The sequence below is a fragment of the Hemibagrus wyckioides genome, linkage group LG28 (genome assembly GCF_019097595.1).
Source record: "Hemibagrus wyckioides isolate EC202008001 linkage group LG28, SWU_Hwy_1.0, whole genome shotgun sequence".
Taxonomy (NCBI): domain Eukaryota; kingdom Metazoa; phylum Chordata; class Actinopteri; order Siluriformes; family Bagridae; genus Hemibagrus; species Hemibagrus wyckioides.
Genome location: NC_080737.1, coordinates 62,863 through 76,829, shown reverse-complemented (window position 1 = coordinate 76,829; position 13,967 = coordinate 62,863). Strand labels below are relative to the sequence as shown.

At 39.8% G+C, this 13,967-nt stretch overlaps 1 protein-coding gene across 2 annotated transcripts in view; it reads left to right on the top strand.

Moving 5' to 3' along the window:
* LOC131348050 (globoside alpha-1,3-N-acetylgalactosaminyltransferase 1-like) overlaps positions 1-11,348 on the top strand; it is a 37,216-nt gene extending 25,868 nt beyond the window's left edge. The window contains exons 4-7 of one of the 2 annotated variants that reach the window (XM_058382606.1): positions 5,600-5,644; positions 5,763-5,795; positions 6,649-6,783; positions 9,556-11,348. In XM_058382606.1, the coding sequence (XP_058238589.1) occupies positions 5,600-5,644; positions 5,763-5,795; positions 6,649-6,783; positions 9,556-10,246 (904 nt within the window). In that variant the 3' untranslated portion in view covers positions 10,247-11,348. The remainder of the gene's footprint in view (positions 1-5,599; positions 5,645-5,762; positions 5,796-6,648; positions 6,784-9,555) is intronic. The other variant, XM_058382607.1, reaches the window with a different exon arrangement.
* Positions 11,349-13,967: the final 2,619 nt, after the last annotated feature.

Here is a 13,967-nt window from a genome sequence, read left to right as displayed (position 1 = left end):
GTAATAAGGTCTTACGGATTCTAGGAGGTTTCCCACCCCAAAGAAAAGAGTTTTTTTATCCAATGAATCAAAAAAGTATTTAGGTAGAAATAAAGGAAGTGATTGAAAAAAATAAAGAAATTTAGGAAGAATGGTCATTTTAACTGCATTGATTTTCCCAGTTAAAAAGGGGGTAAATTTCTCCACCTATGAATATCAGATTTTACATCAGAAATAAGAGGGGAAAAGTTGGCATGAGAAAGATCAGACAGAGAACGAGTAACTGTAATTCCAAGATATTTAAAGCCTGAACAATTAAGTTTGAAGGGCAAGTTTAGATGCTGAAGTCGCAAAGCACTATTATTGACTGGGTGATATTCACTCTTATGCAAATTTAGTTTATATCCTGAGAAAGAACCAAAATCATTCAAAATAGTTAAAATAACAGGAAGAGAGGCTGCAGGATCAGTCACATATAACAAGTCATCAGCATATAGGGATAATTTGTGCTCCACCCCACTGCGAATAATACCTTTAAAAGCAACAGAAGATCTAACCATAATGGATAATGGTTTAATAGCAAGGGCAAAAAGCAGTGGTGACAAAGGGCACCCCTGTCGGGTTCCACGTCCTAGAGTGAAGTAGTGGATGCAATTATTTTAGCCAGCACTTTCACATTGGCATTCAGCAAAGATAAAGACCTATAAGATCCACACTGAATGGGATCCTTGCCCTTTTTAAGAAGAAGGGCAATTGTGGCTTGGTTAAAAGTAGGTGGTAATGAGCCCCAGTCTAAGGATTCACTAAACACACCAAGAAGCAAAGGTGCCAATTTATCAATAAACTTTTTATAAAACTCATTTGGAAAACCATCTGGGCCTGGAGCTTTATTAGACTACATTGCCTTAACTGAGACTATAATTTCTTCAAGAGATAATGGAGAGTCCAAGTCCATCACAGATACTGTATCAATAACAGGAATATCAATACTTCGAAGGAAATCATTCAACTTTATATCATCTGTAAGGCATTCAGACTTTTAGAGGGAGGAATAATATGATTTAAAAACTGCATTGATCTCTATGGGATCAGTAGTAATAATATTTGATTTGTGAATTATAATTTTTAATTTGTGGTATTATGCGTGAAGCAGCCTGTCGTTTTAGCTGATGTGCTAATAATCTACTTGATTTATTACCATATTCATAATACGTTCCCCGAGTTTGTAATATCATACATTCAGTTTCTTTTGTTGAAAGAAGATCAAATTCTGTTTGTAAATCAATGCGCTGCTTGTACAACTGCGGAGAAGGATTGATGCATACATATGATCGAGTTTGCTAATAGCTGATGAAAGTTCATTGAGCCTAGTCCTGCGACTTCTAAGTAAGAAAGCAGAATATGAAATTATTTGCCCTATAAGATAAACTTTGAGAGTTTCCCATAATAACGAGTAAGAAGTAGGATGAAGATGGTTAAACAACAAAAATTCGTCAATAGCTTTAGAAATGAATAAACAAAAATCTTTGTCCGCTAGAAGAAGTGAGTTAAACCGCCAAGAAGATGGCGTTTGTTTAGGAGTTGAAAATTGGATATTCAGTGATAAGGGAACATGGTCAGAAATTACAATACTTAAATAATCTGAAGAGACATCTGAAGAGGGATTAAGATGACTGTCAATAAAAAAATAATCAATTCTAGAATATGAATGGTGCACTTGAGAAAAAAATTGCCTCAGGATTGTGGAATCTCCATGGGTCTACAAGGCCATTCTGCGACATGAAATCAAAGAATGTTTTAGACATGGCAGACTGGGACACAGGGCGGGAGCTAGAGCGATCCAAAACTGGATCAGAAACACAGTTTAAGTCTCCCCCAAAAATTATCAAGTGGGTCTTTAAGCAGGGAAGGCTACTAAGTAATTTATTCGCAAAACCAGGATCATCAAAATTGGGAGCATATACACTATATTGCCAAAAGTATTCGCTCACCCATCCAAATAATCAGAATCAGGTGTTCCAATCACTTCCATGGCCACAGGTGTATAAAATCAAGCACCTAGGCATGCAGACTGTTTTTACAAACATTTGTGAAAGAATGGGTCGCTCTCAGGAGCTCAGTGAATTCCAGCGTGGAACTGTGATAGGATGCCACCTGTGCAACAAATCCAGTCGTGAAATTTCCTCGCTCCTAAATATTCCACAGTCAACTGTCAGCTGTATTATAAGAACGTGGAAGTGTTTGGGAACGACAGCAACTCAGCCACGAAGTGGTAGGCCACGTAAACTGACGGAGCGGGGTCAGCGGATGCTGAGGCGCATAGTGCGAAGAGGTCACCAACTTTCTGCAGAGTCAATCACTACAGACCTCCAAACTTCATGTGGCCTTCAGATTATCTCAAGAACAGTGCGCAGAGAGCTTCATGGAATGGGTTTCCATGGCCGAGCAGCTGCATCCAAGCCATACATCACCATACATCATACAGCGTTCTCTGGAGTGACGAATCGCGCTTCTCCATCTGGCAATCTGATGGACGAGTCTGGGTTTGGCGGTTGCCAGGAGAACGGTACTTGTCTGACTGCATTGTGCCAAGTGTAAAGTTTGGTGGAGGGGGGATTATGGTGTGGGGTTGTTTTTCAGGAGCTGGGCTTGGCCCCTTAGTTCCAGTGAAAGGAACTCTGAATGCTTCAGCATACCAAGACATTTTGGACAATTCCATGCTCCCAACTTTGTGGGAACAGTTTGGAGCTGGCCCCTTCCTCTTCCAACATGACTGTGCACCAGTGACCAAAGCAAGGTCCATAAAGACATGGATGACAGAGTCTGGTGTGGAGGAACTTGACTGGCCTGCACAGAGTCCTGACCTCAACCCGATAGAACACTTTGGGATGAATTAGAGCGGAGACTGAGAGCCAGACCTTCTCGTCCAACATCAGTGTGTGACCTCACAAATGCGCTTCTGGAAGAATGGTCAAAAATTCTCATAAACACACTCCTAAACCTTGTGGACAGCCTTCCCAGAAGAGTTGAAGCTGTTATAGCTGCAAAGGGTGGACCGACGTCATATTGAACCCTATGGATTAGGAATGGGATGTCACTTAAGTTCATATGTGAGTCAAGGCAGGTGAGAGAATACTTTTGGCAATATAGTGTACATTTACTAGCAAAACCTTGGTCTGGATTAGTGTCCCTGCAACAGTAAGATACCTGCCACACCTGTCAGCAGTTATATGGGTGGGTGAAAACTGTATCTTTTTGTTTATTAATATGGCCACACCCCGTGATTTAGAATTAAAATTAGAATACCCAGGGACGGAGAAGTCTATGGTGATCTTTAACTTGAATGTGTTTCTTGTAAAAACACTATATCAGCATGTAAATGTTTCAGGTGAATAAAACTCTAGATCCTTTAATAGGATTACCCATACCTCTGATGTTCCAGCTAAGAAAACAGACAGGTGTACCACTCCCAGCCAAACTTGGGCCTACACAGGAATTAGCCATTTATCCAAAAAGATGTAGAGTGACAAAGAATTGCAAAGAGCCAGAAGGATACCCCCCCCACATAAATGCCACCCCCCCTCCCCCCAAAAAAAACCCTCACACAAAAATAAATAAATAAAACCAAACACAAATCTAGAGTCTCCATTCCTAACAGTAACCCTAGAAGACAGCAATGTAAACTATCTGAAACAAAAGTCGCTCTCACAGTAACTGTGACCACGACTCGGAGAGTGAGCCTCATGTAAAAGGAAAAAAAAAGAAAACAAAAAGGCTCCCACAGATTAAATAAAAAATAGAGTTATGCGCAAATGTAAGTTATTTAAATCTTCTCATCCCCAGCTTACAAGAACGTATCGATAAATTATTAAGGTCTTAGAAGACCTTAAGGAGGGAAGGGTTAAAAAACTATGCATATTTATCATAAATTAAATCTTTGTTTCCCAAGACGACCTAGGAGCAGATGTGCAATGTATCAAGGTAAAAACACTAACTTTACTAAATTAGAAGCTGGCATAGCCAGAAGCAGCATTAGAGAATATAAACAGATCACACATTTTGATTCAATAAGGAAAAAAAACTATTGAACAATAAGCCACAATTAAACGTGAAGTATATGGAGAACTATTCAAAACACTACTGTTGCACTTCACACAGTTAGCTTTAACGTAGTCTTTGGCTTCATCCGCAGAAAGAAAATCTTTCCCTACACCATTGTAGGTGATCCGCAGTCGTGCTGGGTAAAACAGACTATAGCGCACGCCCTCAATGTCACGGAGTTGTCGCCGGACATTAAAGGAATTAAAGGAAGCCTGGGCTTTTGCTATTTTTGCCGTGTGGTCGGGAAAGACCGAAATGCTCAGTTCCTTAAATTTAATTTGCTTTAACTCTCTGGCACACCGTAAAACATCAAGACATTCACTGTAGTAGTGAAATCTGACCACAACAGCTCATGGTCGTTCACCAGGCTTTGGTACAGGCTGCAGAGTGCGGTGAGATCTGTCCAAAATCGGCCCCTTCTCCAGGCTGAGTGCCTCCTTAAGCAGCGCGCCAATGCTAGAGGTAGTGCAGCTGTTGGGGCCCTCAGGAATACCAATTATCCTAATATTATTATGCCGTGATCTGGTGTCCAAATCTTCACATTTATTGTCCAGTTTAACCAAATCTGCAGTAAGACGTTGTATCATAATTTGCATGGATGTAATGTCATCAGTACAGTCAGAGAGCGAGCGATCCATCTCACCTACGGAACCCTTTAGCGCAGAAAGCCCGGCATCGATGGCGGCCTTATCATTTGCCAGTTGTGTCTTCACAGCCTGTAATTCAGATTTTATTGTCGAGAGGTCATCCCCCAATGCAGCACGTAGCTCCGCCTTAAAAATTTCAGCAAATTCGTTCCTCAGAGAGGACAATATCTCGAGCTTCAACGCACCAGTGTCAATTACAGAAACTGTCTGGAGAACAGAGGGGTCAGCGCGCAGCGGTGAATCACGTGAAGGTGAGGCCATGACCTGTGGATTAGGCCTCGGTTGTGTCCGAGTTGTACTGCGGGTTTTGGTGTTGTTACCAGACATAATAACCACCTCCGAAATCAAATATAAAAACAAAACTGATAACAGGGAAGAGTAACAGCAAAATTAAAACTGGAAAGCGCAAATTAATAACAATTATGTCAAAAATCCACCAGAGCCTCCTAAACCAGGTTCCACTCCATTACATGCTCAACAGCACCCCCCCCACCCCCCACCCCCCCGGATTCTGTATTCCTAACAACTTTCCTGTGGCATGACAGGCGTATGATGCTGGAACAGGGCTCTCAGATCTTAGTAGAGGATGGAATGTGGACATGGATGTAGAGGTATGATGGTAATATGTCTGAGGACAGGCATGTGGACAGAGATATGGAAAGGGATGTGGATGTAGATGTGGTCATGGATGTAGATGTGGTCATGGATGAATCTCTGTTTATTTGTTACATTTCTCTACTCTACTTTTATTTATTGTTTGTAATTTAATGTGTATTATTTATGTGTATATAAATGTCTAAACATATACTTTTATATGTGCTAAAAACTGCATAAAATTATAAACAGGAAGTCTGTGTTTTATCATCATCCAGGGAAATCAAACAAGACGTTAATACGGATTTACGCTTTCCTGAGGGGTAACACACACACACACACACACACACACGTTTACTTAGAGACTGAATCTTTTTCCTTCTATTGTTTTCATGGAGTCAAACCTGTAATCCTTTATTTTACTCTATTTTCATTCTATAGAATTAAATACAACCAGCCAGCTGTGAGTAATAGGTAAGTAATGTGTGTGTGTGTGTGTGTGTGTGTTCTCACAACAATATAATAAGCTGTAAAGTGGAACCTCCTAAAATAATCCTAAAATGATATATACAACTAAAATAATGCTAGATGTCAGGATAGATGATATAAAAATATTAATGTACCAGACTTATATAAATAAAAAACTAATGTGTGCGTGGGTGTGTGTGCGTGCGTGTGTGCGCATGTGTGTGTGCATGCGTGTGTGTGTGCATGCGTGTGTGTGTGCATGCGTGTGTGTGCATGCGTGTGTGTGCATGCATGTGTGTGTGCGCGTGTGTGTGAGTGCGTGTGTGTATGTGTGCGTGTGTGTGTGTGCGTGTGCGTGCGTGTGTGCGCGCGTGTGTGTGTGCATGCGTGTGTGTGTGCATGCGTGTGTGCGCGCGTGTGTGCATGCGTGTGTGTGTGTGTGCATGCGTGTGTGTGTTCGTGTGTGTGTGTGTGTGCATGCGTGTGTGTGTGCATGCGTGTGTGCGCACGTGTGTGTGTGTGTGCGTGTGTGTGTGTGCATGCGTGTGTGTGTGTGTGCATGCGTGTGTGTGTGCGTGTGTGTGTGTGCATGCGTGTGTGTGTGTGCATGCGTGTGTGTGTGTGCATGCGCGTGTGTGTGCATGCGTGTGTATGTGCATGCGTGTGTGTGCATGCGTGTGTGCGCGCGTGTGTGTGTGCATGCGTGTGTGTGAGTGCGTGTGTATGTGTGCGTGTGTGTGTGTGTGCATGCGTGTGTGCACGCATGTGTGTGTGCGCGTGTGTGTGAGTGCGTGTGTGTATGTGTGCGTGTGTGTGTGTGCGTGTGTGTGTGCGCATGCGTGTGTGTGTGTGTTGTCAGCCGGCCGGATGTTACCACAGTGACCCCATGGTTAGCTCCAATCATGTGGGAAGGAACGTTTGATCTGTCGGTGATTGATGCCATTTACTTACACAAGAATATCACTGTGGCAACCACAGTCTTCGCACTGGGGAAGTACGTCCTTCATTCTCACACACAATGCATTGTGGGTAACAGTGTGAATCACTCTGAGGCTAAAGCTGTAACCGCACTTCACTTAAAATTGGGCTGTGTATTTAATTCACTGTAATATTAGTCATTGTGTCCTTTTAGACTGATCAGTGTGTGTGTGTGTGTGTGTGTGTGTGTGTGTGTGTGTGTGTGTGTGTATGTATGTGTATGTGTGTATGTATGTGTGTATGTCTGTGTGTGTTTCTGTGTGTTTGTATGTGTGTGTGTATGTGTGTGTGTATGTGTGTGTGTGTGTGTGTGTGTGTGTGTGTGTGTGGCATCATTCAGCATCATGTACATTCAGCACTCTCCACAAACTTCATTTCTGACAGATCATAATGAATGTCTGTTACACTGGACACTAGTGTAGAACTTTCAGACCTGATTTACTGGACACTGAAGATCAAACCCAGAGTCTCAGACTGTGACATGCAAACCAAGATGCTCAGATGCTGATGACCGTTATGCTCGGACTGTGATGATCAGACCATGGTGCCTGGACTATAACTCCACCTTGTGACATGGTGAATCCTGGACACTAACGATAGATGAACCCTGAAGATTGGACTGTCAGGACATCTTTATTAAACTCTGACAGGATCCTGAAGATTGGACTCTGATGGATGTGTTGTGATGCTCAAACAGTGACAGATAAACTGTAACTAGGATTGTGACTCACCAGCCCTGGTGTTTAGAACCTAAAGCTCTGACCATAACATTCTGACTATAACATTCTGACCATAACAGTCTGACCATAACACTTCCACTCTAACCATAACACTCTGACCATAACACTCTAACCATAACACTCTGACCATAACACTCTAACCATAACATTCTGGCCATAACACTCTGGCCATAACATTCTGGCCATAACACTCCCACTCTGACCATAACATTCTGGCCATAACATTCTGGCCATAACACTCTGACCATAACATTCTGGCCATAACACTCCCACTCTGACCATAACACTCTGACCATAACATTCTGGCCATAACATTCTGACCATAACATTCTGACCATAACACTCTGACCATAACACTCTGACCATAACACTCCCACTCTGACCATAACACTCTGACCATAACACTCTGACCATAACATTCTGACCATAACATTCTGACCATAACATTCTGACCATAACACTCTGACCATAACACTCCCACTCTGACCATAACACTCTGACCATAACACTCTGACCATAACATTCTGACCATAACATTCTGACCATAACATTCTGGCCATAACATTCTGGCCATAACACTCCCACTCTGACCATAACACTCTGACCATAACACTCTGACCATAACATTCTGGCCATAACACTCTGAACATAACATTCTGGCCATAACACTCTGACCATAACACTCTGACCATAACATTTAGAACACAGAACCAGGATAGCTATCGGTCATCATTAGTTTTAAAAATTTTCACCTGGAATTTTAAACAGTTTAAACTAAAACTCCTTTAGTAGTCGATGCGTAAACATTTATTTATTCTTTCAAATATTTTAAGTAGAGTTTACTATATAAAAATTATTTAAAATAAAAATAATATTAAAATAAATTGAATTTATTTCCACTATAATGGTTTTGTTTAATCCACTCTAAAATTTAAGCTGATCTATATTGTTGTGAAGAATATTAAAAAAATTTGACAAATGTGACTTGTCTTCTTGTCTTTGTCTCTGTGTCTTAGGAGAAACTGTTAATAAAAACAGCCTAGATTTTACTGTATGAATTAAATATTTGCTGATTTTTAACAAAGCTGTGAAAGATATTCAGTCAAGAGAGTCAAGAGCAGTGAGTTATTTTCTTATTGTTTTGCTTTTTTTTTATTAGCATAATGACTTAGCATAAGTGACTGAGGCCACGTTAAGGCCTAGCAGAAGGTCTTAATATGCTGCTACATCCAGCATCTGTTAACGCTTACTAAAGATATAAATATATAAATATATCCTTTTCTGTAAAAGCAGTGTGTATTCCACTCACAGTGTTTACAGAACATGATATGCGAAAAAGAGCAGTACTCGCACTGTGTGGTGGGTTTTTTTGCTTGCACAGAAGCTAATGTCAGAATAGCATGCTAGTAAAATCATTTGAAAGTTTAAACTAGCATGGCTATAAAAGGAATGCAAACAATGCGATGTGACTGTGAATAAGCTTAGCTTATTTCACATAATGTTCATAATTCTCACCTTCACCGTGGATGAACAGTCCCTGGCTGTGAGCTCGGCTTGTGTAAATTGGCCGCAGAAAATTGCTGGATTCGAAATCAAGCCAGTTTCTGCATCACATGCTAACCTGATTGGATCCTAAAAAATTGTGCTAAGTTGACTAAACTCCACATTATTGTTGACTTTGCTCAAAATGACTAGTAAATTTTCTTTATTATTCAAAGTAAACCATACACTCAATGTATTATTTTAAATTAAGTAATGTTCAAAGCTAAATTTATGAATTAAAATCTATTTGATTTAATAAGCCATATTTGCTGAGGGCAGACATCAGTTTGTACAGGGCACTGATCAAAGTCTGTGTAGAACATTCACTGAACAAAGACTGTCTCTAACAGAAACATTCACTGGTCAAATGTTTATTTTTAACTGATGAGTAAGTTTGATTTGTTTCATCAATCCTGCAGAAGCTCATCTGTTTCCTGCACTTGTCATGCTCTCTGTCTCTAAAAATGTTAGGATTAATGAACTGCTTTCATATTACTGTCCTACAGATACGTCCGTTTTCTGAAGGATTTCCTGGAGTCAGCAGAGCAGCATTTCATGGTTGGTTACCGCGTACATTATTACCTGTTTACAGATCGTCCAGACGAGGTCCCTGTGGTAACACTGGGGCCAGGGCGTCAGTTGACCGTAATAAAAACACCAAGCTCAGACCGCTGGCAGGAAATTACACTACGCAGGATGGAGATGATCGAAAAGCTCATTGAGGAACGGCTTGTCACTGAGGCTGACTACATCTTCAGCCTCGATGTGGACACAAAATTCTGTGGTCACTGGGGGTCAGAGACTTTGGCTGATATTATTGCTGTTCTGCACCCCGGCTATTTCGGAACCCCCCAGAGAGAATTCCCATACGAGAGACGCCCGGAATCTGTGGCCTTCATCCCACCAGAGGAGGGAGACTACTACTACGGAGGAGCCGTGATCGGAGGACGCATCGGCTACGTACACAAGCTGACGAAGACGTGCCACGCACAGCTAGACGTTGACCGAGCCAATCAAATCGAAGTGGCATGGCAGGAGGAGTCTCACCTGAACAAGTACTTCCTGTACAACAAACCCAGCAAGGTGCTCTCACCTGAGTACCTGTGGCAGGACTTCAAAGAGAAAACCAGCAACATGAAAGTGATACGCTTCTCACAGGTCATCAAGAACTACGCTGAGGTTCGACCCAATCCATAACGCACACCACAAGCTCAGCCAGACTTAACCAAGTCTTCACACAACGGCACACATTTCCTGAAAGCTCCTCTTATATTATTTCCTGTAGAACATAAGTTAAGTCTTTATTTGTCACATATACATTACTGCACAGTGAAATTCTTTCTTTGCATATCCCATTCTTAGTGGTTGTGGTCAAAGCATAGGGTCAGCCATGATGCAGCGCCCCTGCAGCAGGGTGGGTTGAGGGCCTTGCTCAAGGGCCCAGTGGTAGCAGATTGGCGGTGCTGGGGCTTTAACCCCGATCTTCTGGTCAAAGACCCAGAGCCTTAACCCCTTGAGCCACCACAACACCACATAAAGGAACTAAGCTAATTGTTAAACCTCTACACATTAAATGAACCACTGCTTTACTCACATGCTTTACTGAACCTGAGTGTAATTTAGACAACTCTTACTGCAGACAGAATTAATGAAGATCCTGGAAAGAGGAAAGTAATGGAAGCTGTTCACACCAACAGAACATCAGCATACTGTTCACTGATGGATTAGGATAAAATGCCTGAAATATATTTTTAAGTCTGTTGTATCTATCAATTAGAACCCTATTTCATGCTTTTTATTAAAAAATAAAAACATTTTATGGGATGACTTTATTAAAATGCATCACTTTTAGGTTTAAATTTTAAACCATTGTTTTCTTGTGCTTTAACACTTTATTGTGTTGATAAGGAAATTGTGTGATTATTCAAATTTAATCCATCTTTTAGACCATCCATCCCATTATAAATCCATCCCATTTATAACATTTATAACATCTAAAACATTTATAACATTCTGTCAGAAACAGAGCGAAAGTAAAAATAGCAGAATTTCTGTGCTGAAACCATTAAACATTAAAACACACACACACACACAGTGGTGGTGTAGGATTGGTGGGATTACTTTATTATTTTTCTCTGATTATTTGGTGAAAGATAGATATTTAATCATTTAAGGTCAACTCTGTGATTTCTGAGACTCTTCATCTGTCCTTTGTTCACTCAGAATAGAAATATTTTTGTCATGAAGAATTTTGTTGTTCAAGTTTTTCTTCTTTTCTCTTATTTTAGCTCTGGGTATTATCTATAAAGTCTTGCGTGTGTTTTAAAAGACAGATCAAACTGTTGTTTTTTTTATGAATGACCAGGTTGCATGTGTGTGTGCAATAAATCATCTCTTTAATTATAAACAAATGAGTTGCATGGTGTTGTTTTATACTAAGGGTGTTATAGTCTTCCTCACCAGTTTATCCTTGACTTTAGCTGATAATCTCAGTTTTGAGAGAGAGCGAGGGCAAATGTTAGATAAACTGTGTATAAAGAAAAGTTTTTTAAAAAAAAGCCTGATCTTCCAGAACAGACAGTGGAAGGCAATGTTATTCTGCTTTAAATAAATGCACAGGGCATAAAGTCCTTGAAGCAGTGGTGCAGGGGTCAGGCAGTGGCATGCTGTCCTCATACAAGATAGGGATGAGAAAAATCATGAGAACCACGAGATGGTTTCTAAAGCTGGTAAAGGAATGTGAGAAACTTGAACACAGCTATCTCTGCTAAAAAAAACAAAACTGGTGAGCAGCTCCAATAACTCTTTCCAAACCAAGACAGAGGTTTTAGAAAAACAGAAGTGCCTTTGATTAAAGCGAAGAAGTTGTGTCCATCTCTTAAAAGCCTTTAGAGTCAGTCTCAGATTTGTTATCCTACAATGATGGTACAGATGGACCTGGGTTAAAAATCAAAAAAAGGACAAGGAGGCAAAAGGAACAATCAAATTTTCAGAGACATGGGCAAGGGTCCATTCCTGCCTCAGGTGACACGTAATATTCAGCTGCAGCATTTAGGTCCTTTACTCTCATAAGCTTTCAGATATTTCTGCTTACCAAAGTGGAGAAGCTAAATGCTTTATATAACCACTGTGAAGAAATGTTTTCACTTACTTCAGCTAGAATGGTAAAGAAATCTGTGGATGGCCTTCTGAAGATCATGTGTGGTTTTGTATAGAGTTCTTCCTTTTCAATATGTGTTTGTTATTTCATAAAGAGGTATAATGGAGATGAAAATTATGTTTGTAAATCAATTTCCAGTAAATGTTTGTGACAATCTAAAAATCTTATATATAATATAGTAATATTATAGTTACAGTTCAGCCTAAATACCATACTACAGAGTTCATTATTATAGAGAATAAACTATTGTAACCATTATAATGTACTGTAAGGGTTTCATTTAGATCATCAAAACCAATGTTTTAAACCCAACCTCAGTGTAAACCTTCATAGTCATATCCTTTTAACATGATATACTTTGTTATAAAATAAACATATAAAATAAAAAAATGGAAATTTATTGATTATTTGCCTTTATATTCTGGGTAAATGAGATGGAATAAGTTATAGGATACACAGATTCAGTTTTAGTGTTTTTACATGGCTTCACCTTGCCTCAAATCCACTGCCTGGATCCCGTCTCTGTCATGGTCATCCCAGTGTGTACCACTTCTGAACATGAGGGTGAGAATCCGGTATGAGCAAGCTGACCATCTCAAACCCTCAACAGAGGACGCCCTACCTGCTATACTGTCCACCAGGGGCGTCGTAAGTGGGGGGGGGGTGACTGAGTACATAGGGCCCTGGCATCAGTGGCATGTGAGGGGCCCTGGCCACCCCGCCCTCAAAGATCCTCAAATAGTATTATTATTATTGTAAAATTGAAAACAGAAAAGATTCGTTCACCTTTCGAGTCTTCGGGTTCGAGTCTTTGGGTTTGTACCGTGACATGACCGCTTTATTGGATACAGAAATGAGTTCATTCTCAAACATCCTTACAGTTTTTTACTCTTACTGTTACGTGATGCATTTTAGCTTTTTATTTCCTACAGACTATAAATGTGTGAATATCTGTCATTATGGTTCTTTTCCATAACACTAAATGTTTTAATAAAGAGTTGGTTAATGCTTTAAACTTCATTAGGGACAATCTTTCTTGCTTTCTTTCTTGCTTTCTTTCTTATTTATCTACTTACTTTTTATTTTATTTTATTTATTAACTTACTGTTTATTTATTCTTTGTATTATTTATCTGAATAAGCATCAGCTAACCCTGCAATGTAGAAAATAGAAATGTATAAATTCATGCATAAATCTGAGTGTTGTTTTTAATCCATATGCAGTTATTTAATAATATAGAATCTGACCTAAACCTAACCTTAATGTATGAAACTAATATTAATTATTCACATTAATAGTCTTATTGCTTTTCTGTTATGTCCCTGTGTCATTTATGAGTTTCGTTGATTCGTTCATTTTGATTTTTCATTTTGAAAATGATTCGTTCATTTTGCTGAACGAGATTCAAAGAACCAAATCAGTAAAATGATCCGAACTTCCAATCACTAGTGGACACCTCCTATAGGAACAGAGTGCACGCAAATTTGAATGATTTAATTGGTCAATCAAGAACAATACCAGATGATAATTGGCTGAGAGGGAGCCCTGGAGCGCGGAGCGCTAAATTTTATTTTGGACTATCAAAAAAGAAAAGAGAGAGTATGGAATAAAATCACTGTCAAAAATAATCGTACGTAATTCAGAACATTTGTGTGTGATTTTAATTTACTTGTGCGTAATTTAAAACTATTGTATGTAATTCTGTTTGATTGAAACTTTAATCCACTCCAGTATCTCAGACCTAAAGGCTCTAAGAAC